This window comes from Anomaloglossus baeobatrachus, chromosome 3, assembly GCF_048569485.1.
Source record: "Anomaloglossus baeobatrachus isolate aAnoBae1 chromosome 3, aAnoBae1.hap1, whole genome shotgun sequence".
NCBI lineage: Eukaryota > Metazoa > Chordata > Amphibia > Anura > Aromobatidae > Anomaloglossus > Anomaloglossus baeobatrachus.
In genome coordinates this window covers 42,396,854-42,410,595 of record NC_134355.1, presented here as the reverse complement: position 1 = coordinate 42,410,595, position 13,742 = coordinate 42,396,854, and the positions used below count along the sequence as shown (strand labels likewise).

At 46.5% G+C, this 13,742-nt stretch overlaps 1 protein-coding gene across 2 annotated transcripts in view; it reads left to right on the top strand.

Moving 5' to 3' along the window:
• FLVCR1 (FLVCR choline and heme transporter 1) overlaps positions 1-12,390 on the top strand; it is a 69,600-nt gene extending 57,210 nt beyond the window's left edge. For both annotated transcript variants that reach the window (XM_075339150.1, XM_075339151.1), the window contains exons 9-10: positions 5,860-5,927; positions 11,150-12,390. In XM_075339150.1, coding sequence (XP_075195265.1) covers positions 5,860-5,927; positions 11,150-11,209 — 128 coding nt within the window. In that variant the 3' untranslated portion in view covers positions 11,210-12,390. The remainder of the gene's footprint in view (positions 1-5,859; positions 5,928-11,149) is intronic.
• Positions 12,391-13,742: the final 1,352 nt, after the last annotated feature.

Sequence of the window (13,742 nt, the reverse complement as noted above, 5' to 3'; positions counted from 1 at the left end):
AGGGCTGTCTTGCAGCTCTAACATGAGGTATTCTTTACCCACCCAGGGACAGCTTTTGGACGTCCCAATCGTCTGGGTCTCCCAATGGAGCGCCGAAGAAGAAGGGAATTTTGTTACTTACCGTAAATTCCTTTTCTTCTAGCTCCTATTGGGAGACCCAGTACCCGCCCTGTTGTCCTTCGGGATTTTTGGTTGTTTTTCGGGTACACATGTTGTTCATGTTGAACGGTTTTCAGTTCTCCGACGTTACTTCGGAGTGAATTTGTTTAAACCAGTTATTGGCTTTCCTCCTTCTTGCTTTTGCACTAAAACTGGTGAGCCAGTGATCCCACTGGGGGTGTATAGCCAGAAGGGGAGGGGCCTTACACTTTTTGGTGTAATTGCTTTGTGTGGCCTCCGGAGGCAGTGCTATACACCCAATCGTCTGGGTCTCCCAATAAGAGCTAGAAGAAAAGGAATTTACGGTAAGTAACAAAATTCCCTTCTTTATTCGCATGGATTTACATAAAACCAAGGCAAATGCGCAGTTAAAAAAAAAAAAAAACTCACCAAAACGCCTTGTGTGAACATAGCCGAAGACTGTTTTCTGCTTCTTTGCACATTGCTGGCTGCAGAATGACTTAACTGAGCATCAGTCAGCGAGCTTCCTCTCACAGGGGGATGGTAAGTCTCTTGATAGTTTGAGAGGAGCCTAGAAAAAGACAAATATAGGGGTGACAAACTCCATCAAAACTCCATTCTGCAGCCAACAATTTAGAGGGACAAGAGTTTGTAAAAGCCAAAATGCAAATTTTCTTTTATGAAACACAATTGCCCAAAACGTTTTCTTGCCTAACAGGAAAAGAACCAAATCAGTAACGTGGCAGCACAGTTGAACATACTTGGGACACACACAAAAAAAATTATACTGTCGTCTGCCAGAGGGGGAAGGAGACTGATTCTGCCCAGATCGCGCCCCCTTTAGCTCAGATTAGCAGCAGCACCAAAGTAGATACATGGAAGAAAACATATAAATACAGATAGAAGTTTTTTTATCTTGGTTGATATATTAGGACATTTTCTGGTACACATTAGTGAGGTGATAAGAATCAGTGTCATGTCCATATTGTTTCCACCTGCTGCCCCGATCTGTACGTCCAGTACTCAATGTCTCATCCCAGACTAATGGACTAGTCGTGTTCTCCGGTGTCCTGTGTGACTGTGCCAGGTATTTTCCACAAAGCGGAAGCGTCAAGGTCGCTGTGCAGAAAGGGACGCTCTGTATCTCTGGTGGTCTCACTATTATGAGGGTGGCTGGGGGGGGGCTCCAGACTTTGCACTTTGTTGCTTTTACTTCCTATTGAGTAATTTTTCTGTGACTTTGTAACAATGAAGCTCACGGTCCAGATCTATATCTCTGGGTGTCGACAGGTGAGACGTGCGGGGGCCATATGAGTGGCGAGCACACCTGTTATGTAAACAGCCGGCCGCAGGTTACTCAAGGGCACGGAGGACGTGTGGTCACATGACTGGGGAAGGGCATGGTGTGTGGGGGGGGGGGCACGGAGCAGGTCAGCAGGGTGGGATAGGGGTAGACGGGTCTGTATAATACAGTTGATCTCTGGCATTCTTTATCATGCAGTGTTTTATAACTGGAGCTGGCTCGGGTACGCTTCACTGATCAGTATCCAAGGGAATGTGGCTGCTCCATCCAGGTGAACAGACCATGGGCTGCATGTCATGACACGGCTGCTCACATTGCCATTCCTCCTAGATTTCTACCCATCAGGAGGACCAGCTTTAGATTTACATTCAGAGCTGGAGAGAAGAGTTTTTAGGCTTCTTTTTGGAGCTAGGATGGTCCCACATCTCTAAAGGGGACACCTTTTTAATACAGTTCCAGCCAAGCTCTTATTGAGTCATCAGCTGTCCCTCAGACCTCCCCACCGCCCCCATACACCTACTTGAGACGTCCACGCGTTAATGGTGAGCAGCTGCCAGACATCTCTTGCGATGGCTTATCTCCTTTGAGAATACAGGATTGAACATGATGAAATTCAGCATGCCCGATCACTATATTGTATTACATTAAAAAGTATGGTATGTATTGCAAGCAAAATACACTCCTTCTATGCCATTGGAACTCCACATCAATAAGATTTGTTTTACGAGTGCTCGGGAAACACACAGGCTTTGTGGTGTATTGAAAGTTTCTGCTTTATTACATCATGTGACCAGTTTATGTAGTATCCCAAACAAAGAAGTAGGGGTGTGTAGGAATGTGAAACTTCACCGCTCATCAGCTGAGCTTTATATCACTCAGTTATAGGACAAGATACAATACAACATGGCTTGTATTCTTACTAAATATATATAATATTGCATGTGCACACACGCACGCGCACACACGCACGCGCACACACACCTATATACAATTTTAAAAAAAAACACGTTACATAATGTTTGGTTTTTTTGGTTTTTTGTTTTTTTTTTTTTGTTTTTTTTTTTTACCACCCACTAAACTTTATTACCCATTATATGGTCTGCCAAAATTTTCAGGTTCTGTACTGCCAGCTTCAGAGCTGCCCCCCCCCCCCCAGGCCGTCGTCTTCTATCATCAGCAGTGTCTCCTTCATTGCCTGCTAGTCCTCCCCACCCCCCCATATAGCGCTATACACTGGCCACATCTGGGAGACCATAAGACAACGACATTGACCACCACTGTCAATGTGGCAGAACTGCAGTAACGTACGCAGCCTATGGACCGGAGTGGCGCTGTTTCCGGGGCGGAGGAGGGGATATTAAATTCATATCCTCAAAAGCCAGTGTTGTAAATGTTCCCTATAACTGGTTAGATCGAAATATAGATGTCATTTTTGGCTATAAATCCTGATGTAGATATCTGTCCAAAATTTCTTAAAGACCAAACCAACCTTGAAAGTGTCCTGTCCCCTGCCCCCCACACACACACACACACACACACACACACACACACACACACACACACACACACACACACACACACACACACATCCCACCCATCCCTCTTGTCCCATCAGACTGATTTTGCCATTGAAGCTACCGGTGTAGCTATAGAGGTCCTGATAAAGCAAGAAATATGCTACGTGTCTTGCAGTAGTCCGATGTCCCCACGTTGAGGTGCACAGGGGCGTGTCAGTGGATTTGACACACCCCTAATGCACTTCCTGGCTAATTTGCATGTGGCTTCAGAGTTTGATCTCTCCGCTCTGACACATCGGATTACTACAACATGGGTGTCGTTTTTATTGGTGTACCAGGACCTCTGCAGCCGGACCGCTAGCTTCCATAGTAAGATCTTCCCATAATGTGAACCTGTCGTGATGGTCAGCAGCGGTTCAGTAGCTGTAGACTATTGAGTTGATCTGTACATATGTCTGTATTATGGAACCGTACAACCCTTGTGCGAAGTGGTAGTACTGGCCTCATAGACGTTTACCAGGTGCCGCACCTCTGCACGTGTCTTGGTATAGCAGCATTATTCTGTAATACTGCAATACCATACCAGGCTATAGACAATTTTGCAATATTACATTTCACTGCCATATAATGCACGTGGTTTCTGATCTCCCAGGATCTGTCTCCCTTCAATGCTCCCAGTAATAACGCTGGCAGTATGCCATGCCCTGCGGCGATGGCATTTCCAAGCAAAGGACGTTCAGTGTAGAGCGCCGGTATTAGACGGGTGTGACGTTACGTGCAGCATGCTGGGAGTTGTAGGCAGCTGATGGGAGGTGCAGTCCCCATAGAAAAAGTATTGAAGGTGAAAAATTTATTTTTTTTTTGCCCATGCAGCAGAGCATACACCGGGGAGGCCGCCCCCCCTCCCCCCATACATTGCTAATGGTTCCCGTACGCTGTGTTTACACCGTATTTACCACTTGGGTGCACGGTTTCTGTTTTTCTTGTCCGGTGGTTAAATAAGTAACAGAGGACGGTATATATTCTTTTCACAGAATGTCTTTACCATAAATCAAACTACATGACATTACCTGGAATGTGAGTCTGAACTTAAAGGGGGTGGGGGGGGGGGGGACGAGACCTTAAAGGGGCCACGCCAGAAATACCCCAACGTAGATTGGTAAGAGGGGGATGTGTGTTAGCAATGGTCAAGTAATCCTGTCCGACTGCACAGTGTATAAATGTCTGGTCAAAAGAATGTTAAATATAGAAGATATACAGAAAATTAAAATGTTTTCCCAGTCAGTCTTCCTCCTCCTCGTCCTTCCTAGTCTTCTTCCTGCATTTTTACTCCTCGTCCTTCCTCGTATTTTTTTCCTCCTCGTCCTTCCTCGCCTTTTTTCCTCCTCGTCCTTCCTCGCCTTTTTGCCTCCTCGTCCTTCCTCGCCTTTTTGCCTCCTCGTCCTTCCTCGCCTTTTTGCCTCCTCGTCCTTCCTCGCCTTTTTGCCTCCTCGTCCTTCCTCGCCTTTTTGCCTCCTCGTCCTTCCTCGCCTTTTTGCCTCCTCGTCCTTCCTCGCCTTTTTGCCTCCTCGTCCTTCCTCGCCTTTTTGCCTCCTCGTCCTTCCTCGCCTTTTTGCCTCCTCGTCCTTCCTCGCCTTTTTGCCTCCTCGTCCTTCCTCGCCTTTTTGCCTCCTCGTCCTTCCTCGCCTTTTTGCCTCCTCGTCTCCTTCCTCATCCTCCCCCAATGTCTAAAGGTTCGTCGTCCCCCCCCCCCCCCAACAAGATTAAACATTGTTATCTATAAGAACATGCAGAAAATCTAGATTGGTGTATACTTTATCGTTGACTTCTAGTTTTTGTGATACTAAAGGCCACGTCACACACCGCAACATCGCTAGCAACATCACTGCTGAGGCACAACTTGCTGGCGATGTCGCTGTGTGTGACATCCAGCGACAACCTGGTCCCTGCTGTTAGGTTGTTGGTTGTTGCTGAATGTCCTGGGCCATTTTTTTTAGTTGTTGCTGTCCCGCTGTGAAGCACAGATCGCTGTGTGTGACAGCGACAGAGCAACAACTAAATGTGCAGGGAGCCGGCTTCTGCGGACACTGGTAACCACGGTAAACATCAGGTAACCAAGAAGCCCTTTCCTTGGTTACCCGATATTTACCTTCGTTACCAGCATCCGCTGCTCTCGGCTGTCAGTGCCGGCTCCTGCTCCCTGCACACGTAGCTGCAGTACACATCGGGTAATCAACCCGATGTGTACTGTGGCTAGGAGTGCAGGGAACAGGGAGCCGGCACTGACAGCTGAGAGCGGCGGACGCTGGTAACGAAGGTAAATATCGGGTAACCAAGGTAAGGGCTTCTTGGTTACCCGATCTTTACCGTGGTTACCAGCGTCCGCAGAAGCCGGCTCCCTGTACACGTAGCAGAGTACACATCGGGTAATTAACCCGATGTGTACTGTGGCTAGGTGTGCAGGGAGCCAGCGATAAGCGGTGTGCGCTGGTAACCAAGGTAAATATCGGGTTGGTTACCTGATATTTACCTTAGTTACCAAGCGCAGCATCGCTTCCAAGCGTCGCTGGGGGCTGGTCACTGGTTGCTGGTGAGATCTGCCTGTGTGACAGCTCACCAGCAACCCGTGTAGCCACGCTCCAGCGATCCCTGCCAGGTCAGGTTGCTGGTGGGATCGCTGGAGCGTCGCTTAGTGTGACATCTCACCAGCGACCTCCTAGCAACTTACCAGCGATCCCTATCAGGTTGTATCGTTGTTGGGATCGCTGGTAAGTTGTTTAGTGTGATTGGGCCTTAAGACACCTAGGTGGTTGGTTGTGGACAGCCCCTTGAAGTCCAGGCTTAGCCCCCTACAGTGAATGCTAGTCCTCACTATTTATTATGCGATCACTTCTAACGAGTTCTGTTTTTTCCTTGCAGCTCTAATCAAATCTGACCTGCGGAGACACAATGTAAATTCTGGAATAACTAAGTCCGATATCAAGTCTGTAAGTATTGCCATGCGATAGAATACATCTACCATTCTCTGTTATCAGCCACCTCAGGCTGCAATGGAGGCTGTTGCTGTTTAATAGGAGCGGTCACAGGACTTTCATGATCCTGACTTATCTCCAGTGTTGAGAAATCCTTTTCATACGTGTATGTGAGTGATATCGTCTGTGCGGTCCGTCCATAGTGCAGGATTAATCAATGCACAATGCTGATGATACGTGCGCTCCTCCTTGGTGTTGCCACAGGTAAAGGCTTAATATTCACATTCTCAGCCAATTTTCAGAATCGTGAGACATAAACTTAATTGCCTGCCCTTATTAAATTATCCTCCCTTTTGTGTGCGCAGCTCCTATGCAGAGCGATGTGTCTCCACGGCATTACACCCTGCTGCCTGGCCCAGCAGTCACTCCCTCCATTTCTCCTTTTTCAGAGAAGGAAAGTCCTGGAGATATGGAAAAATGCAAGATTGTAAAATCTGACTACACAATGTGTGTTTGTTTAACATGGAGCCACATTCAATGCTTTGAAAAGTATTCATACCCCGTGACCTGTATTCATACGCCGTGAACTCTTCCATGTTACACCCACGAAGCTAGCTACAGCTAGTTTGCAATGAATGGGCAAAAATGTCAGTCTGTAGACAAGCAAGGCTGATGGAGACATAACCCGAAAGACTTGCAGCAAAAGGTGGTCCTGCAGTGTATTAGCACAGGGGGATGAATACAAATGCAAATCACAATTTTCAGATTTTAAGTGCTTCCCTTACAGTTCCCAAATACTTGTTGCTTTGTGTTTGGTATGTCTCATACAATCCCCAAAAAAATATATTTTAAGCTGGCGTTTAATGTGGAAAATTTCACAGGGTATGAATACTTTTTCAAGGCACTGAAAGCCTGCATGGCACCCAGAGACACAGAAAAGTAGGACTTGAAATTGTGACTCTACCGGGACCTGCTCCAGGTGACACCACCACATTCATCCTGCCGGAACTGCCAAAATCACACAGCGGTGCAGGCAATGTTCAGACTGGTGTGGCTGGGACCTGTGGTCTCACAGTCAATCAGAATGGGACAGTGTGCGCTGTCCAACAGCTGAGCTACGCTGTTTCCCCGAAAATAAGACACGGTCTTATATTTTTTTTTGCCCTGAAAAAAGCGCTATGTCTTATTTTCAGGGGGTGTCTTATTCTCGAGGAGACATGGTTGGGGGTAAGTTTACCCCCCACAAAAAGCAGACCCCCCTCCCAGGATCGTCATACTTACCAGCCCAGGGCGTCTGTATGGCTCCCAGATCCTTCTGTGATCTCCCATCAGGTGTGCTGCACGCCTCCCCTGCGTCTGGCTGACCTCAGATCACACACACACACACACACACACACACACACACACACACACACACACACACACACACACACACACACACACACACACACACACACACACACACACACACACACATATATATATATATATATATATATATATATATATATATATATATATATATATATATATATATATATATAAATATATATATATATATATATATATATATATATATATATAAATATATATATATAATATATATATATATATATATATATATATACACATATCAGATCTCTCTCACTCACACACCCACCCCAGCAGCTGTGCTGCACGCCGTGCTCCTCTGCCCCCTGCCGACACTCACAGATCCGATCGCATACACTCACACACACGCTGACGATATAGCACATACGCGCTCACACACTCACAACATCCGGAGATACCACATGCTTCCGGCCATTTGATCCTCCGGCAGGTCCTGGAAGGTCACTGCACGCACAGTATCGCCGCCGAGAAGCAAGCAATATCGCCGGAGGTTGTGAGTGTGTGGATGCGATCTGATGTGTGTGAGAGTGAGTGTGATCTGATGTGTGTGTGTCTGTTCTTATGTGTGTGTGTTCCGCTGCTGCAGGACCTTGATGCGCTCACCTGCTCCCGGTCGGCGTCTGGTGAGTATGACTGCGGGGTCTTCTTTCTTCTGTCTTCTCTCTTCTGGGGGTGCCCGCTGCCTATAATGAAGTGCCCTGCAGTGTCTTTAACTCTTTCACCGCTGCATGACACTTCATTATTGACCGCAGCTATGTCTTATTTTCAGGGGATGTCTCATATTAAAGCATCCCTGAAAACTCCTGCTATGTCTTATTTTCGGGGAGTCTTATAGTCTCCCTGCAGTGGGCAATGGGGCGTACCACACTCTACTTATAGCTTATTCCTCTTGATATTGTTTTGACTGACTACCTGACCTGAGCGGGCTTATGGTTTTGTGTCCAAAGTCCATCCCTGATACGGTTCCCCCCAGTAGCTGACCTGGCTAGTCAGAATACTCTTGCCTAGTGCTCGCTTCCCCGGCCAGCAGCTACTCTGTGGATGCAACACGGGGGGGCCAATGTAAGTTCAGATCCCTGTGTAGGATTAGGGTTTAGTAATTGCCTGGGTTCCTCGGGAATCTGTTTGGGTTTTTATTCTTTTTTTTTTTTTTTTTTTTTTTTTTTTAAATGAGTGCATCACTAACAAAAAACAAAACAAAAAAACAAAGACTTTATATGCTTGGGTGAATGCAGTACATACCATTTTAGGTTTCAGTCATAGGGCTGGCACTCTTGCTGGGATCAGTCACTCTAGTTCAGGCATAATTCTTTGCATTTAGTCACACCCCCAGCATTGTAATTGATTACACCACAGGTCCTTCACCAGCACTTCTCTGCTGAGCTTCACCAATTAGTCACATGGTTGTGATATCAGCACAGGTCCTTCACCAGCACTTCTCCAATGCTGAGCCCCGGAGCGAAGAAAAGCAGGGAAGTGGTTGTGCAGGACCTGTAGTGAGGTCGCGACCATGTGACCATAATGGGCGGCGCTCAGCAGAGAAGTGCTGGTGAAGGACCTGTGGTATAATAAATTACAATGCTGGAGGCATGACCAATAAGAATCATACCTGAACTTGAGTGACAGTGACTGATGCCAGCAAAAGCTCCGCCACTCAAGTTCAGGCACAGATTTATTTATTTATTTATTTATTTATTTATTTATTTATTTTTTTTTAACTTGGTTGCACCCCTAGCACTCTAATTGATTATACCACAGGTCCTTCACCAGCCCCTACGACTGAAACCTAAGGCATGTATGCATATACAGTATCGTTTTTTTTTGTTGTTTGTTTGTTTTTTGTTACATGGAATTTTTTTTTTTAAACCACGGTATTGATGCACATTGCATCATATTAAACCGCCCCCTAATGTTTTAAGTCGAAAAAACGACATGACCGCTTCCCTTTAAATGGAGTGGCTTGAGCCATGCCTGAGCTTTTTTGACCTGAAAGGTTTACATCGCCATGGACTAAAGGCCCATTTACACACAACGATATCGCGAACGAGGTATCGTCGGGGTCACGGTGTTGGTGACGCACATCCGGCCTCGTTAGCGATGTCGTTGCGTGTGACACCTTTTTGCGACCAGTAACGTTCGCAAAAAGGTGTAAAATTAGTTTGCCGTGTACACGTCGTTCGTTTTTTTAAAAAAAAAAATCGTTCCTCGTTTGGAACGCAGGTTGTTTGTCGTTCCTGCGGCAGCACACATCGCTGTGTGTGACACCGCAGGAACGAAGAACAACATCGTACCTGCGGCTGCCGGCAATGAGGAAGGAAGGAGGTGGGCGGGATGTTCCGGACGCTCATCTCCGCCCCTCTTCTGCTATTGGGCGGCCACTTAGTGACGCCGCACGAACCTCCCCCTTAAAGGAGAGATTGTTCGGCGGCCACAACAACGTCGGTGAACAGGTAATTGAGTGTGACGCTGCCGTACCGATATTGTTCGCTACGGCAGCGATCGCCCTGTGACGCGCCACCGACGTGGGCGGGTCCTATCGCTAGTGATGTCGCAGCGTGTTAAGGCCAGTTTAGTTCACACAAGCAAATTTTCATTAAACACACTATTTTCTGCTCAATTGTTGTCCCTTTTTATGTATTAGCAGTTATTAAAACCTACATGACCAAATACAGTTTCCTTTGTTAAAGAATTGCAATATATCCATAAATACCGGATGCTATACAATTAATCCAATATTTTTTTTTTTTTTTTTTTTGAGGGGTCATACCAACTTGAGTAGGAAAGTCTCCTTCAACAAATGGAAGAAACTACCGTAGTTCATGCTTTTTTTTTTTTTTTCCATACAGTTTCTGTAAAACCTCTTGGCTTAGTACCGGCCATGTGGTGTCAGATATTTCATGAACAGCACTTGGATCAAATATATGGTTGTGTGAACACGTCCTCCGAGGGACTATGGACTTCTCTTCTGAGACCGCACAACCTTTTTGAGTGAAGATCATGACAGTGTGTGATGTGCACACTGTGTCACGATTCCCCTTGAGCGTATTCGTTTCGTGGCAACTACATTCTCCACCTTTTTACAACATGGAGAGGTCTAGTTGGCATGTGACTGCAAATTGCACACATGCGGTCGTGTGACTGCCAACTCACACGGGGAATACAACGCACTCCTGACAGTGTGCATATTGCGCACCGTCACAAGTCAGCAGTTTGCAGTCCCACTGAGAAACAGCAAACTTTTCATCTTGGGCTGGGTGACCCCTTTAACAGATATTGGTACGAAGGTGACCATGACTTTAGCTGTCAGGACAAGCTTCGAGTTGTAGCCACTAAACAGCTGGTGAGGCACATGATAGAACCACTACCTTAAAGAGTGTCAGGAATTTTAATATTGCTGATATGTCCTTGCAACAAGTCAACAACTTTCGTTCAGGTGCGGTTCTACTCTGGCACTGGAAGTAGCACAGCGCCATAGTTTTTGAAGTGGCCATTAATGGTACTGCAAGCTCTGCCATATTCACTTGCTAAAGAGAGAAGACTATTCAATGTACAGAGTTGTCCCTTTTCAGTGCTCTGTAACCCTTTAATCAACACCTCAGTGAGAAAGCGGGAAGAGGACCCTCAACAATGGCACAGATAACCCCTAATATTTTACCGGACATCTCCAAAATGCCAAATTCCACCTGTTTATAACCCCTCAATCCCAATATAGACTGCACTATCCTATCTCCTGTGTATTACCCTCCTCTTATTAGAGACCCACCCTACTAGAAATCCATTATAGGTGGTGTCCTCGAAGCTTCAGGGTATTTAGTGTCTAACTACATTGTATCCTGTTTTCCCAGGTTCCGGTGGACAGTCCTGTAGAAGCAGCGCCCAGTATACAATCCGCCACGTCGCTCTAGTCTGCAGCTGGATCCTCTCCCCTGAGACGCACAGTGTCCGGCGATGAGACTCTTATTTAGCACACTGTATTTATTGGACCTCCTAGTATTTATTTTATTACCTCTTTTCATGAGGTTTATTTTTTAGCTCTTGACGACCGAGCCACAGACTTCACCCATTGTCGCGGTGGTGACTCTGCGCGGAGCAGTGACTGTTTCTCAAATTTTTTTTATCCAGTTGACGGTCTTTTGCCTTTTATGCTATGATGCATATTTTGTTTTACATGTTTATTGTATTTTTATCATCTGTTTGTGTGAACGGTTCTGACATCGCTGTCCAGGATCTCGTAGCATTTCACAATTCTATCTGGAGTTATGGTACATTTCAGGGGGCCGCTTTGTAAGAGACGCACTGAATGGCTTGTAAGGGACTGAACTTGTCTGCACGTTATTACTCGTGGAGGAAATGGTAACGCTCTCTAGCTGCTCGTCCCTCAATAAAAATTACCTTTTTTCATATGCAAATCAGGCTGGAAGTGCAATGGAGGCGTGTCAATATAATTAGACTGATTTGACACGCCCCTAGTGCACTTTATGCCTGATTTGCATATGACTTCCATTACAGTTTTCTCATGATTTGCACATCGGATCTCTAAAGAGAGTGGGTATATATATATCCTCCTTTTGGGGAGACAAGTGTCTAATGAGCCATACCACTACTTCGTATGTCTTTGCTGACAGGTTCCCTTTAAGGAGGTTCTCCACCTGAATGAACATTTAGAAAAATCTGATAAAGGATGCATAGGGATAGTATAAGGACTTTTTTTTATCAAGCTGTGTCCTCTCCTTTAGTGGCAATGTGGCTTTAGACTAAGTTTAAGACCAACTGATTGCTATGGGTACCAATCCTTTATGGATTAAAAGGAGTCTGTCGACCCAGAATGAAGCACAGGTGCTCAGTGCACCATGGCGGGGCCAAACATGTAAGTGCACCTTCCCCCTTGCTTAGTTTGTCCCCCCTCTTGCTTAGTTTGTCCCCCCTCTTGCTTAGTTTGTCCCCCCTCTTGCTTAGTTTGTCCCCCCTCTTGCTTAGTTTGTCCCCCCTCTTGCTTAGTTTGTCCCCCCTCTTGCTTAGTTTGTCCCCCCTCTTGCTTAGTTTGTCCCCCCTCTTGCTTAGTTTGTCCCCCCTCTTGCTTAGTTTGTCCCCCCTCTTGCTTAGTTTGTCCCCCCTCTTGCTTAGTTTGTCCCCCCTCTTGCTTAGTTTGTCCCCCCTCTTGCTTAGTTTGTCCCCCCTCTTGCTTAGTTTGTCCCCCCTCTTGCTTAGTTTGTCCACCCTCTTGCTTAGTTTGTCCACCCTCTTGCTTAGTTTGTCCACCCTCTTGCTTAGTTTGTCCACCCTCTTGCTTAGTTTGTCCACCCTCTTGCTTAGTTTGTCCCCCCTCTTGCTTAGTTTGTCCCCCCTCTTGCTTAGTTTGTCCCCCCTCTTGCTTAGTTTGTCCCCCCTCTTGCTTAGTTTGTCCCCCCTCTTGCTTAGTTTGTCCCCCCTCTTGCTTAGTTTGTCCCCCCTCTTGCTTAGTTTGTCCCCCCTCTTGCTTAGTTTGTCCCCCCTCTTGCTTAGTTTGTCCCCCCTCTTGCTTAGTTTGTCCCCCCTCTTGCTTAGTTTGTCCCCCCTCTTGCTTAGTTTGTCCCCCCTCTTGCTTAGTTTGTCCCCCCTCTTGCTTAGTTTGTCCCCCCTCTTGCTTAGTTTGTCCCCCCTCTTGCTTAGTTTGTCCCCCCTCTTGCTTAGTTTGTCCCCCCTCTTGCTTAGTTTGTCCCCCCTCTTGCTTAGTTTGTCCCCCCTCTTGCTTAGTTTGTCCCCCCTCTTGCTTAGTTTGTCCCCCCTCTTGCTTAGTTTGTCCCCCCTCTTGCTTAGTTTGTCCCCCCTCTTGCTTAGTTTGTCCCCCCTCTTGCTTAGTTTTTTTCCCCCCTCTTGCTTAGGTTTTTTTCCCCCTCTTCTTCTCTTTCTCTATCCCTCTCTGGCTCTATAAGGGTAGAGCTGTCAATCAAAATAGAAGGGGGCAGAGATGGAGGGAAAAGTATGTTGGAATGTGTACCGACTGGTCAAAAGGTGCACCCAGCACCGGCGCTTAGTTGTAACAGTCATTCTGTGCTGACAGACCCCCTTTTTAACATCCTCTTGTCAAGCACTACATCCATAGCACCCAGTGTGTCTCAGATTGCTATATCTTCAAACCTTAGTCTTTCTATTAAAGGGACTCTTGTGGGCGCAGACTGTTCAAACCAAGCACAGGTGCTAGATGCACCATGGTGTGGCCAAACGTGTAAGTGCACCTTCCCACTTGCTTGTTTTCCCTCTTTCTCTGTCCTTCTCTGGCTCTATAAGGCCAGAGCTGTGAATAAAAATAGAAGGGGGCAGAGATGGAGGGAAAACCAAGTAGGTTGGATTGTGCACTGATTGGTCAAACAAAAGGTCCACCCAGCACCGGTGCTTGGTTGTAAAAGTCATTTTATGCTGCCAGCCCCCCCCCCACCCCCCCCCCCTCCATTAACAACT